This window comes from Symsagittifera roscoffensis, chromosome 5 (genome assembly GCF_963678635.1).
Source record: "Symsagittifera roscoffensis chromosome 5, txSymRosc1.1, whole genome shotgun sequence".
Lineage (NCBI taxonomy): Eukaryota > Metazoa > Xenacoelomorpha > Acoela > Convolutidae > Symsagittifera > Symsagittifera roscoffensis.
The window spans coordinates 34,422,829-34,440,753 of record NC_087066.1 but is presented as its reverse complement, the minus strand read 5'-3'; the positions used below and the strand labels follow the sequence as shown (position 1 = coordinate 34,440,753).

The window sequence follows — 17,925 nt, the reverse complement described above, 5'->3', positions numbered from 1 at the left end:
GATTTCGTCTAAATTTGAAATTAGTCCAAATTCGAGCAAATTGAGCGAGCGAGCGATCAGGATTACACTAGCTTATTTATGCTTAATTTAAGCCGTAAAATTTAGTTTTACTCAAGTAATTTTAGTGTTTGAAGTTGTTTAAAGCCACTTTGGTAATCAAAAACTTCAAATTTCAAAAGTTCTCTCAACTTACCAAGCACAAAAAATGACACTTATTTGAAGAAAATAATGAAAAAACGTTTGCAGTTTTTTTATGAATGTGGTCGGAACATTCTGGGCTACTTGCTCACCAACCGGCCATACGGGTTATAATTTATTTCGATCTTTTCTGTGCGTCTTCCGCACACTTGGCCTCGAATACGAATACGCGAATGGCAATAGTCTTGGGTCCGAAATTGGCAGAAGATGCATTTTTTCAAACGGGAAATATTCCGTTTCAAAAAAAATGTCGGCTTATTATTTGCCTGCTCATGTTTTTTTTGGCTTAGTTGCTACATCGTATAATTGTTTTTTTTTGCTGTACGTTTTTCACATTGTTGTTGCTTTTAGTGTTTTGATTTACTTCAGTTTGCAATTTCTTCACTTCGTATATTCTTTTTGTTTTTTTTTTGCTTAGAATTTTTTTCTGACCAAATGAGTTTGGTTTGTATTTTATCGGCTTAGTGGCCTAATTTTGAGTCGTTTCAAAGTAAACATGTTTTTTTTTGCTCATTAGATCGCTTAAATTGCTAAAAACTTCATTGAAATAATAGCTTTTTCATGGCAACATTTTCGGTTTTTTTCTCGGCTTGATAGTTTTTCATGGCAACATTTTTTTCGGCTTTTTTTCTCGGTGTGATAGGTTTTGGGACCAAATTATATCGGCCTAATGGCCTTCAAATTGCGTCATTCAACGAGCGAAAAAAATTTGTATTTGCATGTGAGTGTTTTGAGGGGGAGGGTACGTGTTAACTTTTTTAAAGTCTTAAACCTTGTTGATTTTGTTTTCGGCTTAAAGGGTTTCTGCTAAGGTATTTTCGGTTTTGTAAACGCTTTGTAAGTTTTCTTCCGATTTGAATATTATATTATAATCACTGGAAGGTTTTGGTTTCAAAACTAGCCTGATTTATTTTGATAGATTTAGTTTTTTCGACATTTTCGATATTTTTTCGAATTTTTTTCCGACTTGGCGTCTTTCTAGTTTCGAATCGCAAGTGGTGTGAAGGGCAGCTTTGCCTCTGTGTTATAAATTCTTAATAATAGAAATTTATCTGCTTCAGAAAACAACAACTTCTTGGCTCTTTATGATGATGCATTCTATCTGGTTCCGCAGATTGACCAATTAGGAGTGTTTGGACTGCACACGAACCGGGTATTTGATCGAGAAGATTTCGACCCCTGTTCACAAGCACCTCAATTGAACATCTTTGCACATGCTATCAGTCGCGATTATAGATACTTAGTGGAACTGCGGGTAAATAAGAGCTTCCGATAAATGTTTTTGAACAAAATGATGGACGTATTGTTAAATAGATTCAGGGTTCGGTTCCGACCGAAAGAGAAGATTTTAAGTCATGATGGTCTAAAATCCGAAGACTTTATAGTAAAAGCAAAAAATAATGTCGCCTGCCCAGACTTTCTGGGCTACACTCATTTTCGGTATGCAATGTTTGATTTTCTGTAGATTCTTGTTGAAATCCGAGACCAAGATGACAAAGCGCTCGAAGTTATTGGTGTAAATAACGTCAGTGTCTATAAACAAATGTCATACAATCTTCCATTTTTCGCTCTGAATTTTGCGGACGAGGATTCCTCCGGGCAATTCGGGGACATGAACGTGACCTACGCTGCAGATCAGTCATTAATCGGTTAGAACATTTTGTAGTATTGTTCGGCTGCCTTTTAGGTAAATTTTATAAACTTACAATTAAGAGTGATGAACGTAGTGATTACGCCTATATATGTCTTCATTTTTTTGTTGCTTTTTTTCAGGAAAAAGTCTTGAAATTTGTTCACGCTCAAATTTGAGTTCAGTTCGTTTCCTTTGTTAAAAGGAAGGTAAACTCTACTATCGAACAGCGAAAGTAAAGGTCAGGACAAACGTGATCGATTTCTAATCAGTCATAAATTGTTCTTGAAATTTGAAGAACTTAAACGCCACTTATTTTATACTTCGAAATTCGAAAGTTGTGAAAAACAAGTCAGTATTTTTTTGGTTCCTTGCGTTCATTACTCTTTTCTGCCTGTTGGCTATGTTTGAAAACTGATATCACTGTATAAGTTCTTGATTTTATCCCGTATAAAAACTAGCTTTAACAAGAATTGCGAAGGTAGAAGTGAAACTTACTGCTGATTCACATGATTATTTTTGAGTTTAGAAGTGTCATCATGGCTCATTGTGGATCCTGCAAACGGGTGTTTGAGCTTGAAGGACCTTTTCGAAACTATCATTGCCGAGTTCCCATTTAAAGCACGCATCACACTTCGTGTTGAAAAGGGAGAACAGATTGCAGAACATCAAGTGTGGATCAATTTTGAAGATTTTGAGACTATTAGACCCAAAATATCTCATCAAAGCCTCAATGGCATTGCTCTGGAACCTTGGATAATTCCGAATTCAGAAATATTGAATATGAAGTCACAGCTTGCAAATTCGAGTGACCAGCAGACAGTGAGTTTTGTGGCTGTGTTCAGAGGAGTCGACGCTAACGAAATCTTTTATTTAGACGCCTCGACTGGAGTTATTTCTGTCAACTCTGAGCTAAACCGAGAAATTTCACCTGGGTTCTATCATATGTTTTGGTTCGCATATTCCGAGGAGCACCCTTCTCTGCAATCAGAAGTTGGAGATATAGAGTTTGAGGTCTCGGTTGATGCTTTCAAAGATTGTGTTAAATCGCCAAAAAATGACGGAACTGTGCTTTTGGTGCCCGAAAATTCCCCACCTGGAGAAATGAGTCGTTTTAAGCTGTTTGATGAAAAGTGCTCGAGTTTGATTAACGTAATTGAAACCCAATTGAACGATGATTTTCACTCAACATTCAGTGTACAGCTCGATGATGTGTTCCTTGCTGTGATTTTGGATAGAAAAATTGACACGCTCCTGGAAACTGAAATCGACCTGGAAGTACTAATTCGTGCAAGAAATGGTAAATTGACTCTAATTATCATTGGATGAGATATGTTTCAGTGGTAAATCTTTCTATAAAGTAATTAAGACGTCAGCTTCGTGCAAATTTATTGTTATTTTTTTGGGTTATCATTCTGGTTATCTCACCAGGCTTTAAAATTAGCTTTACTTCGAAAAATTAATGTTGGACCATTTGTGAAAAATCGAGGGCTGCGAATATTGCAACACATTCTCAAAGAGTTAATTAATACGACAATTTTTTGTTCGTTCAAAGGTGACGGTGACCTGTTTGTGAGTTCTGAGATCATAGCTCGAGTACAAGTAGTTGACCGAAGTTTGCCTGCATTGCGTATACTGAGAATTGGGCACCAGCCTGTGGTCTCTCGAAACTCCAATTCAGACTCCAGTTTGCTGTCTCTCCCACAAATTGACCACAGAGTCAAACTAGTGACTCCCTTGTACACTGCTGCTGGAACGGTTCTTGCTCAAGTGCAGACTAGCTATGATGACCGAAAACTCCCTACAGATTCTAGTGTTGCGTGAGTCACTAAGATGAAAATTACGGTTGCAAAGCATTATGATATTGAAAGAGGATGTAAAACGATTTTTGATAATGGTAATTATGATGCTTGAATCAAACTCGTTAAATAAAATTTACTCATGATTAAAATAGCGTGAAGTTTTGAAAGAGCTCGAACGTTTTTAGAAGCAAGAAGTTTTAATAGAAGGTAATTTTGAAATATGATTGGATTTTGATTGGATTTTTTTTTAGCTTTTCCGTTTCTTCGTTGGATGAGCAGCAGCTTCCATTTACTATCTGTGAGACGAGCGGAGAAATAATTGTGATGTCTAAGTTAACGACTCAGACTGAATACAAGGCTCAAGTGACAGCTTCGTCAGTGAGGAATCACTCCGAGACACATTCGGTACCATTCACACTTCAGGCAGTCAGAAGTACACCTGAAGAAGAGGATCCTTGCTTCTTGTCAATTCAGAGAAACAGAGTAGTTCTTGCGGCCCCTCTGGAAGTTGGAAGTAAGTGTTAAGCAAGTATTGATTAATTGATTTTCCCCTTAACACAAAATTTCTGGGATGATCTATTGTTTTCTTCAAGTTTTTTCAGAACTTGTTTAACTTTCAGTTTTCTTTGGTCTCGCAATGGGCCGATAGCATTTCGAACAAACCCCACAACAGCCAATGAGTTCACATACATGGAGCTTTGCATTATGCCCTTTGCTATGTGCGAGTTTTTGTTCCAGCTTTCGTGTCGCAAGTAGTGTGCGAAGGAGGAACGTCTTTAGCAGACGTTGAGTGGACCAATTTGGAAGGCAACATCGTGGCTCTAGCTGCTCAGACTGGATTTGTGACAATCAACCTTCATATTACAGATCTTGGAATATACCCTGTTCTCTTGTCATATGTAACTCATGGCTTTTATGGACCATTCACAATTGAACTGGAGATAGAACTTAAACAAATACCAGTTGTTGCAAGCCCACAGTTCGAAGCGCTGACCGCATCTGTGTCAGAAGGAGAGGAAACGGATCTTTTTTCTTTTGCTTCAGCTGATAATGACGTTGAATATCGATTGTTGGGGTCAAGTTGTGGAATTGAACACATCGAAATAATGAACCTAGGTGAGGAGGTATTAATAAGAACGAAGGCAAGCTTGGATTTTGATGCTAGTTGTGAATTAATTGAGGACATTTATGTAATGGCGACTGATGAAAGTGGAATAAGTCGAATTTACGCGGTGACTGGTGCGATCCAAGTTGTGAACAGAAATGACCATGTCCCATCATGTGGAGGCGTGGCAGCGTATATGTCACTTCTAGTTAACGAAAATTTCCGAGGAATTGTATCAACAGATCTCGCGATCGAAGATTTGGATGAAAGTCCATTCAATCAAACGTCAACCAAGATTTTCCCCGCTGATCGGAACTCACGGGATTTTCTGGATGAAGGTCTCATCTCTTTAATTAATAACATGATTACCTTGACTGCCAGTGATGAAAACCCTTTGGATCGAGAAAGTTTCCCGGACTCATTTGATACCGAATATAGCTTGAAATATATTGTCCAAGTCACCGATATAGACAGTGAGCTGAAATCGACCTGTTTGTTCGAGTTGCTGCTTTCTGATGCTAACGAGTTTGTGCCAGAATGCAGTATCGGGAATGACGAACACTTTCTTGAAATTGCGGAGACATCGCCCATTGGCTCAAAACTTGGAAGAATTGCATGCAGAGATCAGGACGCATCGCAGTACCCTGTGAACAAGTTTAGTCTGCTCGAAGGAGGTCAAAATTTTGAGATAGATGACATTACAGGGGTGGTGAGAAGTAAGACACAGTTTGACTTCGAAGATAACGACAGATACCAGCTGAATGTGTTGGTGCAAAATGGACGCCTGGAAAGCAGTCTGCTAGTAGAAGTTGTAGTTACGGACGAGAACGATGAAACGCCTAGATTTGAAGAATTGTCTACCCTAATAGTTCAAGGTTAGACCATTACATTTTAAACTACCTTGCTACCTTAATTTCAACCAGTTGTACAAAAAAAGTTGCTCAAAAACCAAGGACTCTAAATTCTGAATGATCACATGTTATTTTCTCAGATGTGCATTATATAGGTTTAGGAGATATTTGCGTTGAAAATCATTCGAAACTTTCGCTCTTTTGTTTTCTAGAAAACGAAGCAATTGGAGTGGATATTGGTTCCATCTCTGCAAGTGACGTTGATGACTCTCCAGTCAAGTTCAAGTTCATGCACCTGGAAGATGAGAAGATGTTTTCAATCGACTCTACGTCTGGCAGAATTAAGGTATGCCATTTCTATCTGAAAATAAGCTTCAATTTTATCTGGGAGGTTAGTTTTTGAACCATTTGTTTTTTTAGTTTTCGAAAACAACTGAAGATGCAAAATAACCAGATTTTACATCCACCGTGAACCAAACAGCTGTAAAGTGTCTTTGACTTTGTGATATAAAAACCTCATGAAGTTGGAAGCTTTATGGCGCAGCATGTACCAAAAAATTCCTGTTTTAGTGTAATGAACGTAGTGAGTACTTCTATATAGGTCTTGCTGATTTTTTTTTTTTTAAGAAAAAGTCTTAAAATTTGTTCACGCTCAATTTTTTTTCTCGCTGTTTGACGAATTTGTTCTGGCTAAATTTTCTGTTTTTGAGTTTTGAATTTCGACGAATACCGAATTTGTTAAAGGTTGCGAAAAACGTGATCGACTTCTATTTCGAAAATGGAATTTAAATATCAGATTTCCCAGCTAAATAAAGTTTTGCCTATTGATCCAGTTTTCTCAAATTGGGTCAATTTTAACAAAAATGTCCATCATAAATTGTTCTACAAATTCAAGAGCTTTAAAGCCGAATTTTTTTCTTCGAATTCAAAAAGTTGAAGCTTTTTGAAAAAACAAGTTTTTTATTGAGTTTTCTTGTGTTCATTACTTATTTCCAACCATCAGTTGGCTATGTTTGATATAAACAGATATTATGAAAAATTAATGTGACCGTGTTTTTTGAGACGCTTAGCAAAATTTTTACACTTTATCTCAAAAACTGCTTAGTCAATTTTCGAAAAAGTAATACCAATAGGAATCCAGCCCACTAGCCTGTCCGTATCCCTAATCTTTTTACCTTACCCCAATTTCGATAGCCTTCAAAAAACTGGGTGGGGGAATTTTTGACCCATAGTTTAGATTTTTTTAAAATATTTTCACAAACCACACTCCCAAATCTTAGATTTTGTGTTAAATGAGTCAAGCTGGTTGTGGGTAGCTCTCCTGCTTCAGCAGTTATGCTCAATTTTATAAGTTTTTAAACATAAAAAATTATGACACTCGGAAAAGTCAAGTTTTCGATTTTTTGACTGTTTCTTGAAACTTTTTTGACTTTTCCCCAAAAATACTCTCCCAATTATGTTCCAATTTTAGTTCCAATAGTTGGAATGGATTGTATGAAGCTCCCCTGCATCAGCAGATTCGCGCAAATTTTTTCCATGCAAAAATTTCGATTTTTCCAACGTTTTTTTTTTAATTATTATTTTTTCTAGAAAACTATCCTCTCTGAGATGCTGTGAAGTGTGAGATGTTGTGTTCAATGGAAAGAAAGAAAAGGTTGTGAGAAGCTCTTTTGCTCAAATTGCTACGCACATTTTTTAAACTAAAAAGTCACGCCCTCGCAAAGAGGACTTATTGAGATTTTTTGACCGTTTTTGTCATTTTTTGACTTGTCTCGAAAACTACCAGCCAAACCAAAGGAAAGGGTTGAGATAAGCTCTCCTGTAAAAGCTGTGACGTACAGTTTTTCTTAATATTAAGTTATGTTTGTGATTGAATCCACGTTCTTAAAGTCTTTCCTCCTTAATTTTATTACAAAAACAACTAAGGTTTTTGGTGAAGCGCAATTCTCGTGTTTTAAAAAAAAACCCATTTCGTTCCGCATCGAAAAAATAATTCGGAAATTATCAAACAAGTACCTCCAGCTTTAGCTGGGAATCTAGTGAAACAAGAAGAATAGCCAGTTGCTATGCAATAGCACAGAATGTTTCGAATACTACGATTAAGAGTCGAGATGAAGGTCTTGATGAAGGTCTTTTATAAAGGTCGTGATGATTTTTTCCCTTATTTTCTCGGAAAATTTTTCAAATTTGTTCAGGCTAAATTTTCTGTTTTTGTGTTTTGAATTTTGACGAATACCGACTTTGTAAAAGTCACGAAAAGATCGACTATAGTTTGGAGTTAGTTTCGTATAGTTTGGACTATAGTTTCGAAAGTGGAGTTAAATATTAAATATCCCAGCGAAATAAAGAAATCTATTGGTCCAATTTTCTCAAATTGGGTTGGTATTATCAAAAAAAGTTTCGATTCGAATTTATTCCAGAAATTCTGTTTCATTTTATTCTAGAAGTTTTTTTCTTTTCTTTTGTTTCTCTTTCATTGCGTTCATTAAGTCTTTTCCAACCGCTCGGTGGCTATATTTTATATTGTGTGTAGTTTTAAATGGCTTCCAGAGATAGAGATATATAAGGGACTTATTGCACAAGCAAGCGAGTGAGCATGGTCCTACCCAACACTGCAGCTGATGGCACTTTCGCTATCCTTGCATTGTCAATTAAATAGTATCTGTTGTATCTGATTTATGGATGGCTACCGTTTGCGTACTGTTAAACGATTATGGCATATATTCAAGGAAGTGAGACTCTTATTCTACTTGTTAAGTGTTCGTCTTCGATACATGTCATTGCACAATCCAAGCTTTGTCTAATGATGCTAAGCAATTTTTTCTTACCTGAGTCGCAAATAAAAGTGCACAATACGTGGCACGTATGAAATATTTCCAATCATGTGTTCAATGGAAAGAAAGAAAGGGTTGTGAAAAGCTCCTTTGCTCGAATTGCTACGCACTTTTTTTAAAACTAAAAGTCACGCCCTCGCAAAGAGGACACATTGAGATTTTTTGACCGTTTTTGTCTTTTTTTGACTTGTCTCGAAAACTACCAGCCAAACCAAAGGAAATGGTTGAGATAAGCTCTCCTGCAAAAGCTGTGACGTACAGTTTTTCTTATTAATAAGTTATGTTTGTGAAGTAATCCACATTCCTAAAGTCTTTCCTCCCTATTTTTGTTTCAAAGTTAATTAAGGTTTTTGGTGAAGCGCAATTCTCGTGTTTTTGAAAAAAACCCATTTCGTTCCGCATCGAAAGGATAATTAGGAAATTATCAAACAGGTACCTCCAGCTTTAGCTGGGAATCTAGTGAAACAAGAATAATAGCCAGTTGCTATGCAATAGCACAGAATGTTTCGAATACTACGATTAAGAGTCGAGATGAAAGTCTTGATGAAGGTCTTTTATAAAGGTCGTGATGATTTTTTCCCTTATTTTCTCGGAAAAATTTTCAAATTTGTTCAGGCTAATTTTTCTATTTTTGTGTTTTGAATTTGGACAAATACCGAATTTGTAAAAGTCACGAGAAGATCGACTGTAGTTTGGAGTTAGTTTCGTATAGTTTGGACTATAGTTTCGAAAGTGGAGTTTAATATTAAATAACCCAGCGAAATATACAATTTATCTATTGATCCAGTTTTCTCAAATTGGGTTAGTATTATCAAAAAAAGTTTCGATTCGAATTTAATCTAGAACTTCAGTTTCATTTTAATCTAGAAATTTTGTTTCTTTTCTTTTATTTCTGTTTCATTGCGTTCGTTAAGTCTTTTCCAACCGCTCGGTGGCTATATTTTATATTGTGTGTAATTTTCTATGGCTTCCAGAGATAGAGGTATGTAAAGGACTTATTGCACAAGCGAGCGAGTGAGCATGGTCCTAACCATCACTGCAGCTGATGGCACTTTCGCTGTCATTGCATCGTCAATTAAATAGTATGTTGTATCTGATTTATGGATGGCTGCCGTTTGCCTACTGTTAAACGACTATGGCATATATTCAAGGAAGTGAGACTCTTATTCTACTTGTTAAGTGTTCGTCTTTGGTACATTTCATTGCAAAATCCAAGCTTTGTCTAATGATGCGAAGCAATTTTTTCTTACCTAAGTCGCAAATAAAAGTGCCCAATACGTGGCAATTATGAAATATTTCCAATCATCTGTTCAATGGAAAGAAAGAAAGGGTTGTGAGAAGCTCCTTCGCTCGAATTGCTACGCACATTTTTTAAAACTAAAAAGTTACGCCCTCGCAAAGAGGACACATTGAGATTTTTTGACCGTTTTTGTCATTTTTTGACTTGTCTCGAAAACTACCAGCCAAACCAAAGGAAAGGGTTGAGAGAAGCTCTCCTGCAAAAGCTGTGACGTACAGTTTTTCTTATTAATAAGTTATGTTTGTGAAGGAATCCACATTCCTAAAGTCTTTCCTCCTTATTTTTATTTCAAAGTTAATTAAGGTTTTTGGTGAAGCGCAATTCTCGTGTTTTTGAACAAACCCATTTCGTTCCGCATCGAAAGGATAATTAGGAAATTATCAAACAGGTACCTCCAGCTTTAGCTGGGAATCTAGTGAAACAAGAATAATAGCCAGTTGCTTTGCAATAGCACAGAATGTTTCGAATACTACGATTAAGAGTCGAGATGAAGGTCTTGATGAAGGTCTTTTATAAAGGTCGTGACGATTTTTTCCCTTATTTTCTCGGAAAAATTTTCAAATTTGTTCAGGCTAAATTTTCTATTTTTGTGTTTTGATTTTGGACAAATACCGAATTTGTAAAAGTCACGAGAAGATCGACTGTAGTTTGGAGTTAGTTTCGTATAGTTTGGACTATAGTTTCGAAAGTGGAGTTTAATATTAAATAACCCAGCGAAATATACAATTTATCTATTGATCCAGTTTTCTCAAATTGGGTTAGTATTATCAAAAAAAGTTTCGATTCGAATTTAATCTAGAACTTCAGTTTCATTTTAATCTAGAAATTTTGTTTCTTTTCTTTTATTTCTGTTTCATTGCGTTCGTTAAGTCTTTTCCAACCGCTCGGTGGCTATATTTTATATTGTGTGTAATTTTCTATGGCTTCCAGAGATAGAGGTATGTAAAGGACTTATTGCACAAGCGAGCGAGTGAGCATGGTCCTAACCATCACTGCAGCTGATGGCACTTTCGCTGTCATTGCATCGTCAATTAAATAGTATGTTGTATCTGATTTATGGATGGCTGCCGTTTGCCTACTGTTAAACGACTATGGCATATATTCAAGGAAGTGAGACTCTTATTCTACTTGTTAAGTGTTCGTCTTTGGTACATTTCATTGCAAAATCCAAGCTTTGTCTAATGATGCGAAGCAATTTTTTCTTACCTAAGTCGCAAATAAAAGTGCCCAATACGTGGCAATTATGAAATATTTCCAATCATCTGTTCAATGGAAAGAAAGAAAGGGTTGTGAGAAGCTCCTTCGCTCGAATTGCTACGCACATTTTTTAAAACTAAAAAGTTACGCCCTCGCAAAGAGGACACATTGAGATTTTTTGACCGTTTTTGTCATTTTTTGACTTGTCTCGAAAACTACCAGCCAAACCAAAGGAAAGGGTTGAGAGAAGCTCTCCTGCAAAAGCTGTGACGTACAGTTTTTCTTATTAATAAGTTATGTTTGTGAAGGAATCCACATTCCTAAAGTCTTTCCTCCTTATTTTTATTTCAAAGTTAATTAAGGTTTTTGGTGAAGCGCAATTCTCGTGTTTTTGAACAAACCCATTTCGTTCCGCATCGAAAGGATAATTAGGAAATTATCAAACAGGTACCTCCAGCTTTAGCTGGGAATCTAGTGAAACAAGAATAATAGCCAGTTGCTTTGCAATAGCACAGAATGTTTCGAATACTACGATTAAGAGTCGAGATGAAGGTCTTGATGAAGGTCTTTTATAAAGGTCGTGACGATTTTTTCCCTTATTTTCTCGGAAAAATTTTCAAATTTGTTCAGGCTAAATTTTCTATTTTTGTGTTTTGATTTTGGACAAATACCGAATTTGTAAAAGTCACGAGAAGATCGACTGTAGTTTGGAGTTAGTTTCGTATAGTTTGGACTATAGTTTCGAAAGTGGAGTTTAATATTAAATAACCCAGCGAAATAAACAATTTATCTATTGATCCAATTTTCTCAAATTGGGTTAGTATTATCAAAAAAAGTTTCGATTCGAATTTATTCTAGAACTTCTGTTTCATTTTAATCTAGAAATTTTGTTTCTTTTCTTTTATTTCTGTTTCATTGCGTTCGTTGAGTCTTTTCCAACCGCTCGGTGGCTATGTTTTATATCGTGTGTTATTTTCTATGGCTTCCAGAGATAGAGGTATGTAAAGGACTTATTGCACAAGCGAGCGAGTGAGCATGGTCCTAACCATCACTGCAGCTGATGGCACTCTCGCTGTCATTGCATCGTCAATTAAATAGTCTCTGTTGTATCTCATTTATGGATGGCTACCGTTTGCCTACTGTTAAACGACTATGGCATATATTCAAGGAAGTGAGACTCTTCTTCTACTTGTTAAGTGTTCGTCTTTGGTACATGTCATTGCAAAATCCAAGCTTTGTCTAATGATGCGAAGCAATTTTTTCTCACCTAAGTCGCAAATAAAAGTGCACAATACGTGGCAATTATGAAATATTTCCAATCATCTGTTCAATGGAAAAAAGTCACGCCCTCGCAAAGAGGACACATTGAGATTTTTGACCGTTTTTGTCATTTTTTCACCTGTTTAAAAAACTACCAGCCAAACCAAAGGAAAGGGTTGAGATGAGCTCTCCTGCAAAAGCTGTGTCGCACAGTTTTTCTTATTAATAAATTATGTTTGTGAATGAATCCAAATTCTAAAAGTCTTTCCTCCTTAATGTTATTACAAAAACAACTCAGGTTTTTGGTGAAGCACAATTCTCGTGTTGTTGAAAAAACCCATTTCGTTCCGCATCGAAAAAATAATTCGGAAATTATCAAACAGGTACCTCCAGCTTTAGCTGGGAATCTAGTGAAGCAAGAATAATAGCCAGTTGCTATGCACAGAATGTTCCGAATACTACGATTAAGAGTCGAGATGAAGGTCTTGATGAAGGTCTTTTATAAAGGTCGTGATGATTTTTTCCCTTATTTTCTCGGAGAAATTTTCAAATTTGTTCAGGCTAAATTTTCTATTTTTGTGTTTTGAATTTGGACAAATACCGAATTTGTAAAAGTCACGAGAAGATCGACTGTAGTTTGGAGTTAGTTTCGTATAGTTTGGACTATAGTTTCGAAAGTGGAACTTAATATTAAATAACCCAGCGAAATAAACAATTTATCTATTGATCCAGTTTTCTCAAATTATGTTAGTATTATCAAAAATAGTTAGTATTATTCTAGAAATTCTGTTTCATTTTATTCTAGAAATTTTGTTTCTTTTCTTTTATTTCTGTTTCATTGCGTTCGTTAAGTCTTTTCCAACCGCTCGGTGGCTATGTTTTATATTGTGTGTAATTTTCTATGGCTTCCAGAGATAGAGGTATGTAAAAGACTTATTGCACAAGCGAGCGAGTGAGCATGGTCCTAACCATCACTGCAGCTGATGGCACTTTCGCTGTCATTGCATTGTCAATTAAATAGTATCTGTTGTATCTGATTTATGGATGGCTGCTGTTTGCCTACTGTTAAACGACTATGGCATATATTCAAGGAAGTGAGACTCTTGTTCTACTTGTTAAGTGTTCGTCTTTGGTACATGTCATTGCAAAATCCAAGCTTTGTCTAATGATGCGAAGCAACTTTTCTTACCTAAGTCGCAAATAAAAGTGCACAATACGTGGCAATTATGAAATATTTCCAATCATGTGTTCAATAGAAAGAAAGAAAGGGTTGTGAGAAGCTCCTTCGCTCGAATTGCTACGCACATTTTTTAAAACTAAAAAGTCACGCCCTCGCACAGAGGACACATTCCGATTTTTTGACGGTTTTCGTCATTTTTTCACTTGTCTCAAAAACTACCAGCCAAACCAAAGAAAAGGGTTGAGATGAGCTCTCCTGCAAAAGCTGTGTCGCACAGTTTTTCTTATTAATAAATTATATTTGTGAATGAATCCAAATTCTAAAAGTTTTTCCTCCTTAATGTTATTACAAAAACAACTAAGGTTTTTGGTGAAGCGCAATTCTCGTGTTTTTGAAAAAACCCATTTCGTTCCGCATCGAAAAATAATTCGGAAATTATCAAACAGGTACCTCCAGCTTTAGCTGGGAATCTAGTGAAGCAAGAATAATAGCCAGTTGCTATGCACAGAATGTTCCGAATACTACGATTAAGAGTCGAGATGAAGGTCTTGATGAAGGTCTTTTATAAAGGTCGTGATGATTTTTTCCCTTATTTTCTCGGAGAAATTTTCAAATTTGTTCAGGCTAAATTTTCTATTTTTGTATTTTGAATTTGGACAAATACCGAATTTGTAAAAGTCACGAGAAGATCGACTGTAGTTTGGAGTTAGTTTCGTATAGTTTGGACTATAGTTTCGAAAGTGGAGTTTAATATTAAATAACCCAGCGAAATAAACAATTTATCTATTGATCCAGTTTTCTCAAATTATGTTAGTATTATCAAAAAAAGTTTCGATTCGAATTTATTCTAGAAATTCTGTTTCATTTTAATCTAGAAATTTTGTTTCTTTTTTTTTATTTCTGTTTCATTGCGCTCGTTAAGTCTTTTCCAACCGCTCGGTGGCTATGTTTTATATTGTGTGTAATTTTCTATGGCTTCCAGAGATAGAGGTATGTAAAAGACTTATTGCACAAGCGAGCGAGTGAGCATGGTCCTAACCATCACTGCAGCTGATGGCACTTTCGCTGTCATTGCATTGTCAATTAAATAGTATCTGTTGTATCTAATTTATGGATGGCTGCTGTTTGCCTACTGTTAGACGACTATGGCATATATTCAAGGAAGTGAGACTCTTGTTCTACTTGTTAAGTGTTCGTCTTTGGTACATGTCATTGCAAAATCCAAGCTTTGTCTAATGATGCGAAGCAATTTTTTCTTACCTAAGTCGCAAATAAAAGTGCACAATACGTGGCAATTATGAAATATTTCCAATCATGTGTTCAATAGAAAGAAAGAAAGGGTTGTGAGAAGCTCCTTCGCTCGAGTTGCTACGCACATTTTTTAAAACTAAAAAGTCACGCCCTCGCACAGAGGACACATTCCGATTTTTTGACGGTTTTCGTCATTTTTTCACTTGTCTCAAAAACTACCAGCCAAACCAAAGAAAAGGGTTGAGATGAGCTCTCCTGCAAAAGCTGTGTCGCACAGTTTTTCTTATTAATAAATTATTTTTGTGAATGAATCCAAATTCTAAAAGTTTTTCCTCCTTAATGTTATTACAAAAACAACTAAGGTTTTTGGTGAAGCGCAATTCTCGTGTTTTTGAAAAAACCCATTTCGTTCCGCATCGAAAAAATAATTCGGAAATTATCAAACAGGTACCTCCAGCTTTAGCTGGGAATCTAGTGAAGCAAGAATAATAGCCAGTTGCTATGCACAGAATGTTCCGAATACTACGATTAAGAGTCGAGATGAAGGTCTTGATGAAGGTCTTTTATTAAGGTCGTGATGATTTTTTCCCTTATTTTCTCGGAAAAATTTTCAAATTTGTTCAGGCTAATTTTTCTATTTTAAGTTTTGAATTTCGACGAATACCGAATGTGTAAAAGTCACGAAAAGATCGACTATAGTTTGGAGTTAGTTTCGTATAGTTTGGACTATAGTTTCGAAAGTGGCATTTAATATTAAATAGCCCAGCGAAAAAAAAAACAATTTATCTATTGATCCAATTTTCTCAAATTGGGTTAGTGTTATCAAAAAAAGTTTCGATTCGAATTTATTCTAGAAATTCTGTTTCATTTTATTCTAGAAATTTTGTTTCTTTTTTATTTCTGTTTCATTGCGTTCGTTAAGTCTTTTCCAACCGCTCGGTGGCTATATTTTATATTGTGTGTAATTTTCTATGGCTTCCAGAGATAGAGGTATGTAAAGGACTTATTGCACAAGCGAGCGAGTGAGCATGGTCCTACCCAACACTGCAGCTGATGGCACTTTCGCTGTCATTGCATTGTCAATTAAATAGTATCTGTTGTATCTGATTTATGGATGGCTACCGTTTGCGTACTGTTTAACGACTATGGCATATATTCAAGGAAGTGAGATTCTTATTCTACTTGTTAAGTGTTCGTCTTCGGTACATGTCATTGCAAAATCCAAGCTTTGTCTAATGATGCGAAGCAATTTTTTCTTACCTAAGTCGCAAATAAAAGTGCACAATACGTGGCACTTTTGAAATATTTCCAATCATGTGTTCAATGGAAAGAAGGAAAGGATTGTGAGAAGCTCCTTTGCTCGAATTGCCGCGCACATTTTTTAAAACTATAAAGTCACGCCCTCGCAAAGAGGACACATTGAGATTTTTTGACCGTTTTTGTCATTTTTTGACATGTCTCAAAAACTACCAGCCAAACCAAAGGAAAGGGTTGAGATAAGCTCTCCTGCAAAAGCTGTGACGTACAGTTTTTCTTACTTTTAAATAATGTTTGTGAATGAATCCACATTCTTAAAGTCTTTCCTGCTTAATTTTATTACAAACACAACTAAGGTTTTTGGTGAAGCGCAATTCTCGTGTTTTTGAAAAAACCCATATCGTTCCGCATCGAAAAAATATTTCTGAAATTATCAAACAGGTAAATCCAGCTTAAGCTGGGAATCTAGTGAAACAAGAATAATAGCCAGTTGCTATGCAATAACACAGAATGTTTCGAATACTATGATTAAGAGTCGAGATGAAGGTCTTGATGAAGGTCTTTTATAAAGGTCGTGATGATTTTTTCCCGTAATGTCTCGGAAAATTTTTCAAATTTGTTCAGGCTAAATTTTCTGTCTTTGTGTTTTGAATTTCGACGAATACCGAAATATTAAAAGTCACAAAAAGATCGACTATAGTTTGGAGTTAGTTTCGTATAGTTTGGACTATAGTTTCGAAAGTGGAGTTTAATATTAAATAACCCAGCGAAATAAACAATTTATCTATTGATCCAATTTTCTCAAATTGGGTTAGTATTATCAAAAAAAGTTTCGATTCGAATTTAATCTAGAACTTCTGTTTCATTTTAATCTAGAAATTTTGTTTCTTTTCTTTTATTTCTGTTTCATTGCGTTTGTTAAGTCTTTTCCAACCGATCGGTGGCTATATTTTATTTTGTGTGTAATTTTCTATGGCTTCCAGAGATAGAGGTATGTAAAGGACTTATTGCACAAGCGAGCGAGTGAGCATGGTCCTAGCCATCATTGCAGCTGATGGCGTTTTCGCTGTCATTGCATTGTCAATTAAATAGTATCTGTTGTATCTGATTTATGGATGGCTGCCGTTTGTCTACTGTTAAACGACTATGGCATATATTCAAGGAAGTGAGACTCTTATTCTACTTGTTAAGTGTTCGTCTTTGGTACATGTCATTGCAAAATCCAAGCTTTGTCTAATGATGCGAAGCAATTTTTTCTTACCTAAGTCGCAAATAAAAGTGCCCAATACGTGGAAATTATGAAATATTTCCAATCATCTGTTCAATGGAAAGAAAGAAAGGGTTGTGAGAAGCTCCTTCGCTCAAATTGCTACGCACATTTTTTAAACTAAAAAGTCACGCCCTCGCAAAGAGGACTTATTGAGATTTTTTGACCGTTTTTGTCATTTTTTGACTTGTCTCAAAAACTACCAGCCAAACCAAAGGAAAGGGTAGAGATGAGCTCTCCTGCAAAAGCTGTGACGTACAGTTTTTCCTATTTTTAATTATGTTTGTGAATGAGTCCACATTCTTGAAGTTTTTCCGGTTTAATTTTATTACAAAAACAACTAAGGTTTTTGGTGAAGCGCAATTCTCGTGTTTTTAAAAAAACATATTTCGTTCCGCATCGAGAAAATAATTCGAAATTATCAAACAGGTACCTCCAGCTTTAGCTCGGAATCTAGTGAAACAGGAATAAAAGCCAGTTGCTATGCAATAGAGCAGAATGTTTCGAATACTACGATTAAGAGTCGAGATGAAGGTCTTGATGAAGGTCTTTTATAAAGTTCGTGATGAGTTTTTCCCGTTTTGTCTCGGAAAATTTTTCAAATTTGTTCAGGCTAAATTTTCTATTTTTGTGTTTTAATTTTCGACGAATACCGAATTTGTAAAAGTCAAAAAAAGATCGATTATAGTTTGGAGTTAGTTTCGTATAGTTTGGACTATGGTTTCGAAAGTGGAGTTTAATATTAAATAACCCAGCGAAATAAACAATATATCTATTGATCCAATTTTCTCAA

The 17,925-nt window shown here is 35.8% G+C and overlaps 1 protein-coding gene across 2 annotated transcripts in view; it reads left to right on the top strand.

Moving 5' to 3' along the window:
• Positions 1-17,925, top strand: part of LOC134846183 (protocadherin Fat 4-like) — a 66,968-nt gene that overhangs the window by 32,258 nt on the left and 16,785 nt on the right. For both annotated transcript variants that reach the window (XM_063863432.1, XM_063863433.1), the window contains exons 3-9: positions 1,260-1,453; positions 1,664-1,847; positions 2,358-3,128; positions 3,384-3,648; positions 3,882-4,144; positions 4,369-5,610; positions 5,799-5,932. In XM_063863432.1, coding sequence (XP_063719502.1) covers positions 1,260-1,453; positions 1,664-1,847; positions 2,358-3,128; positions 3,384-3,648; positions 3,882-4,144; positions 4,369-5,610; positions 5,799-5,932 — 3,053 coding nt within the window. The remainder of the gene's footprint in view (positions 1-1,259; positions 1,454-1,663; positions 1,848-2,357; positions 3,129-3,383; positions 3,649-3,881; positions 4,145-4,368; positions 5,611-5,798; positions 5,933-17,925) is intronic.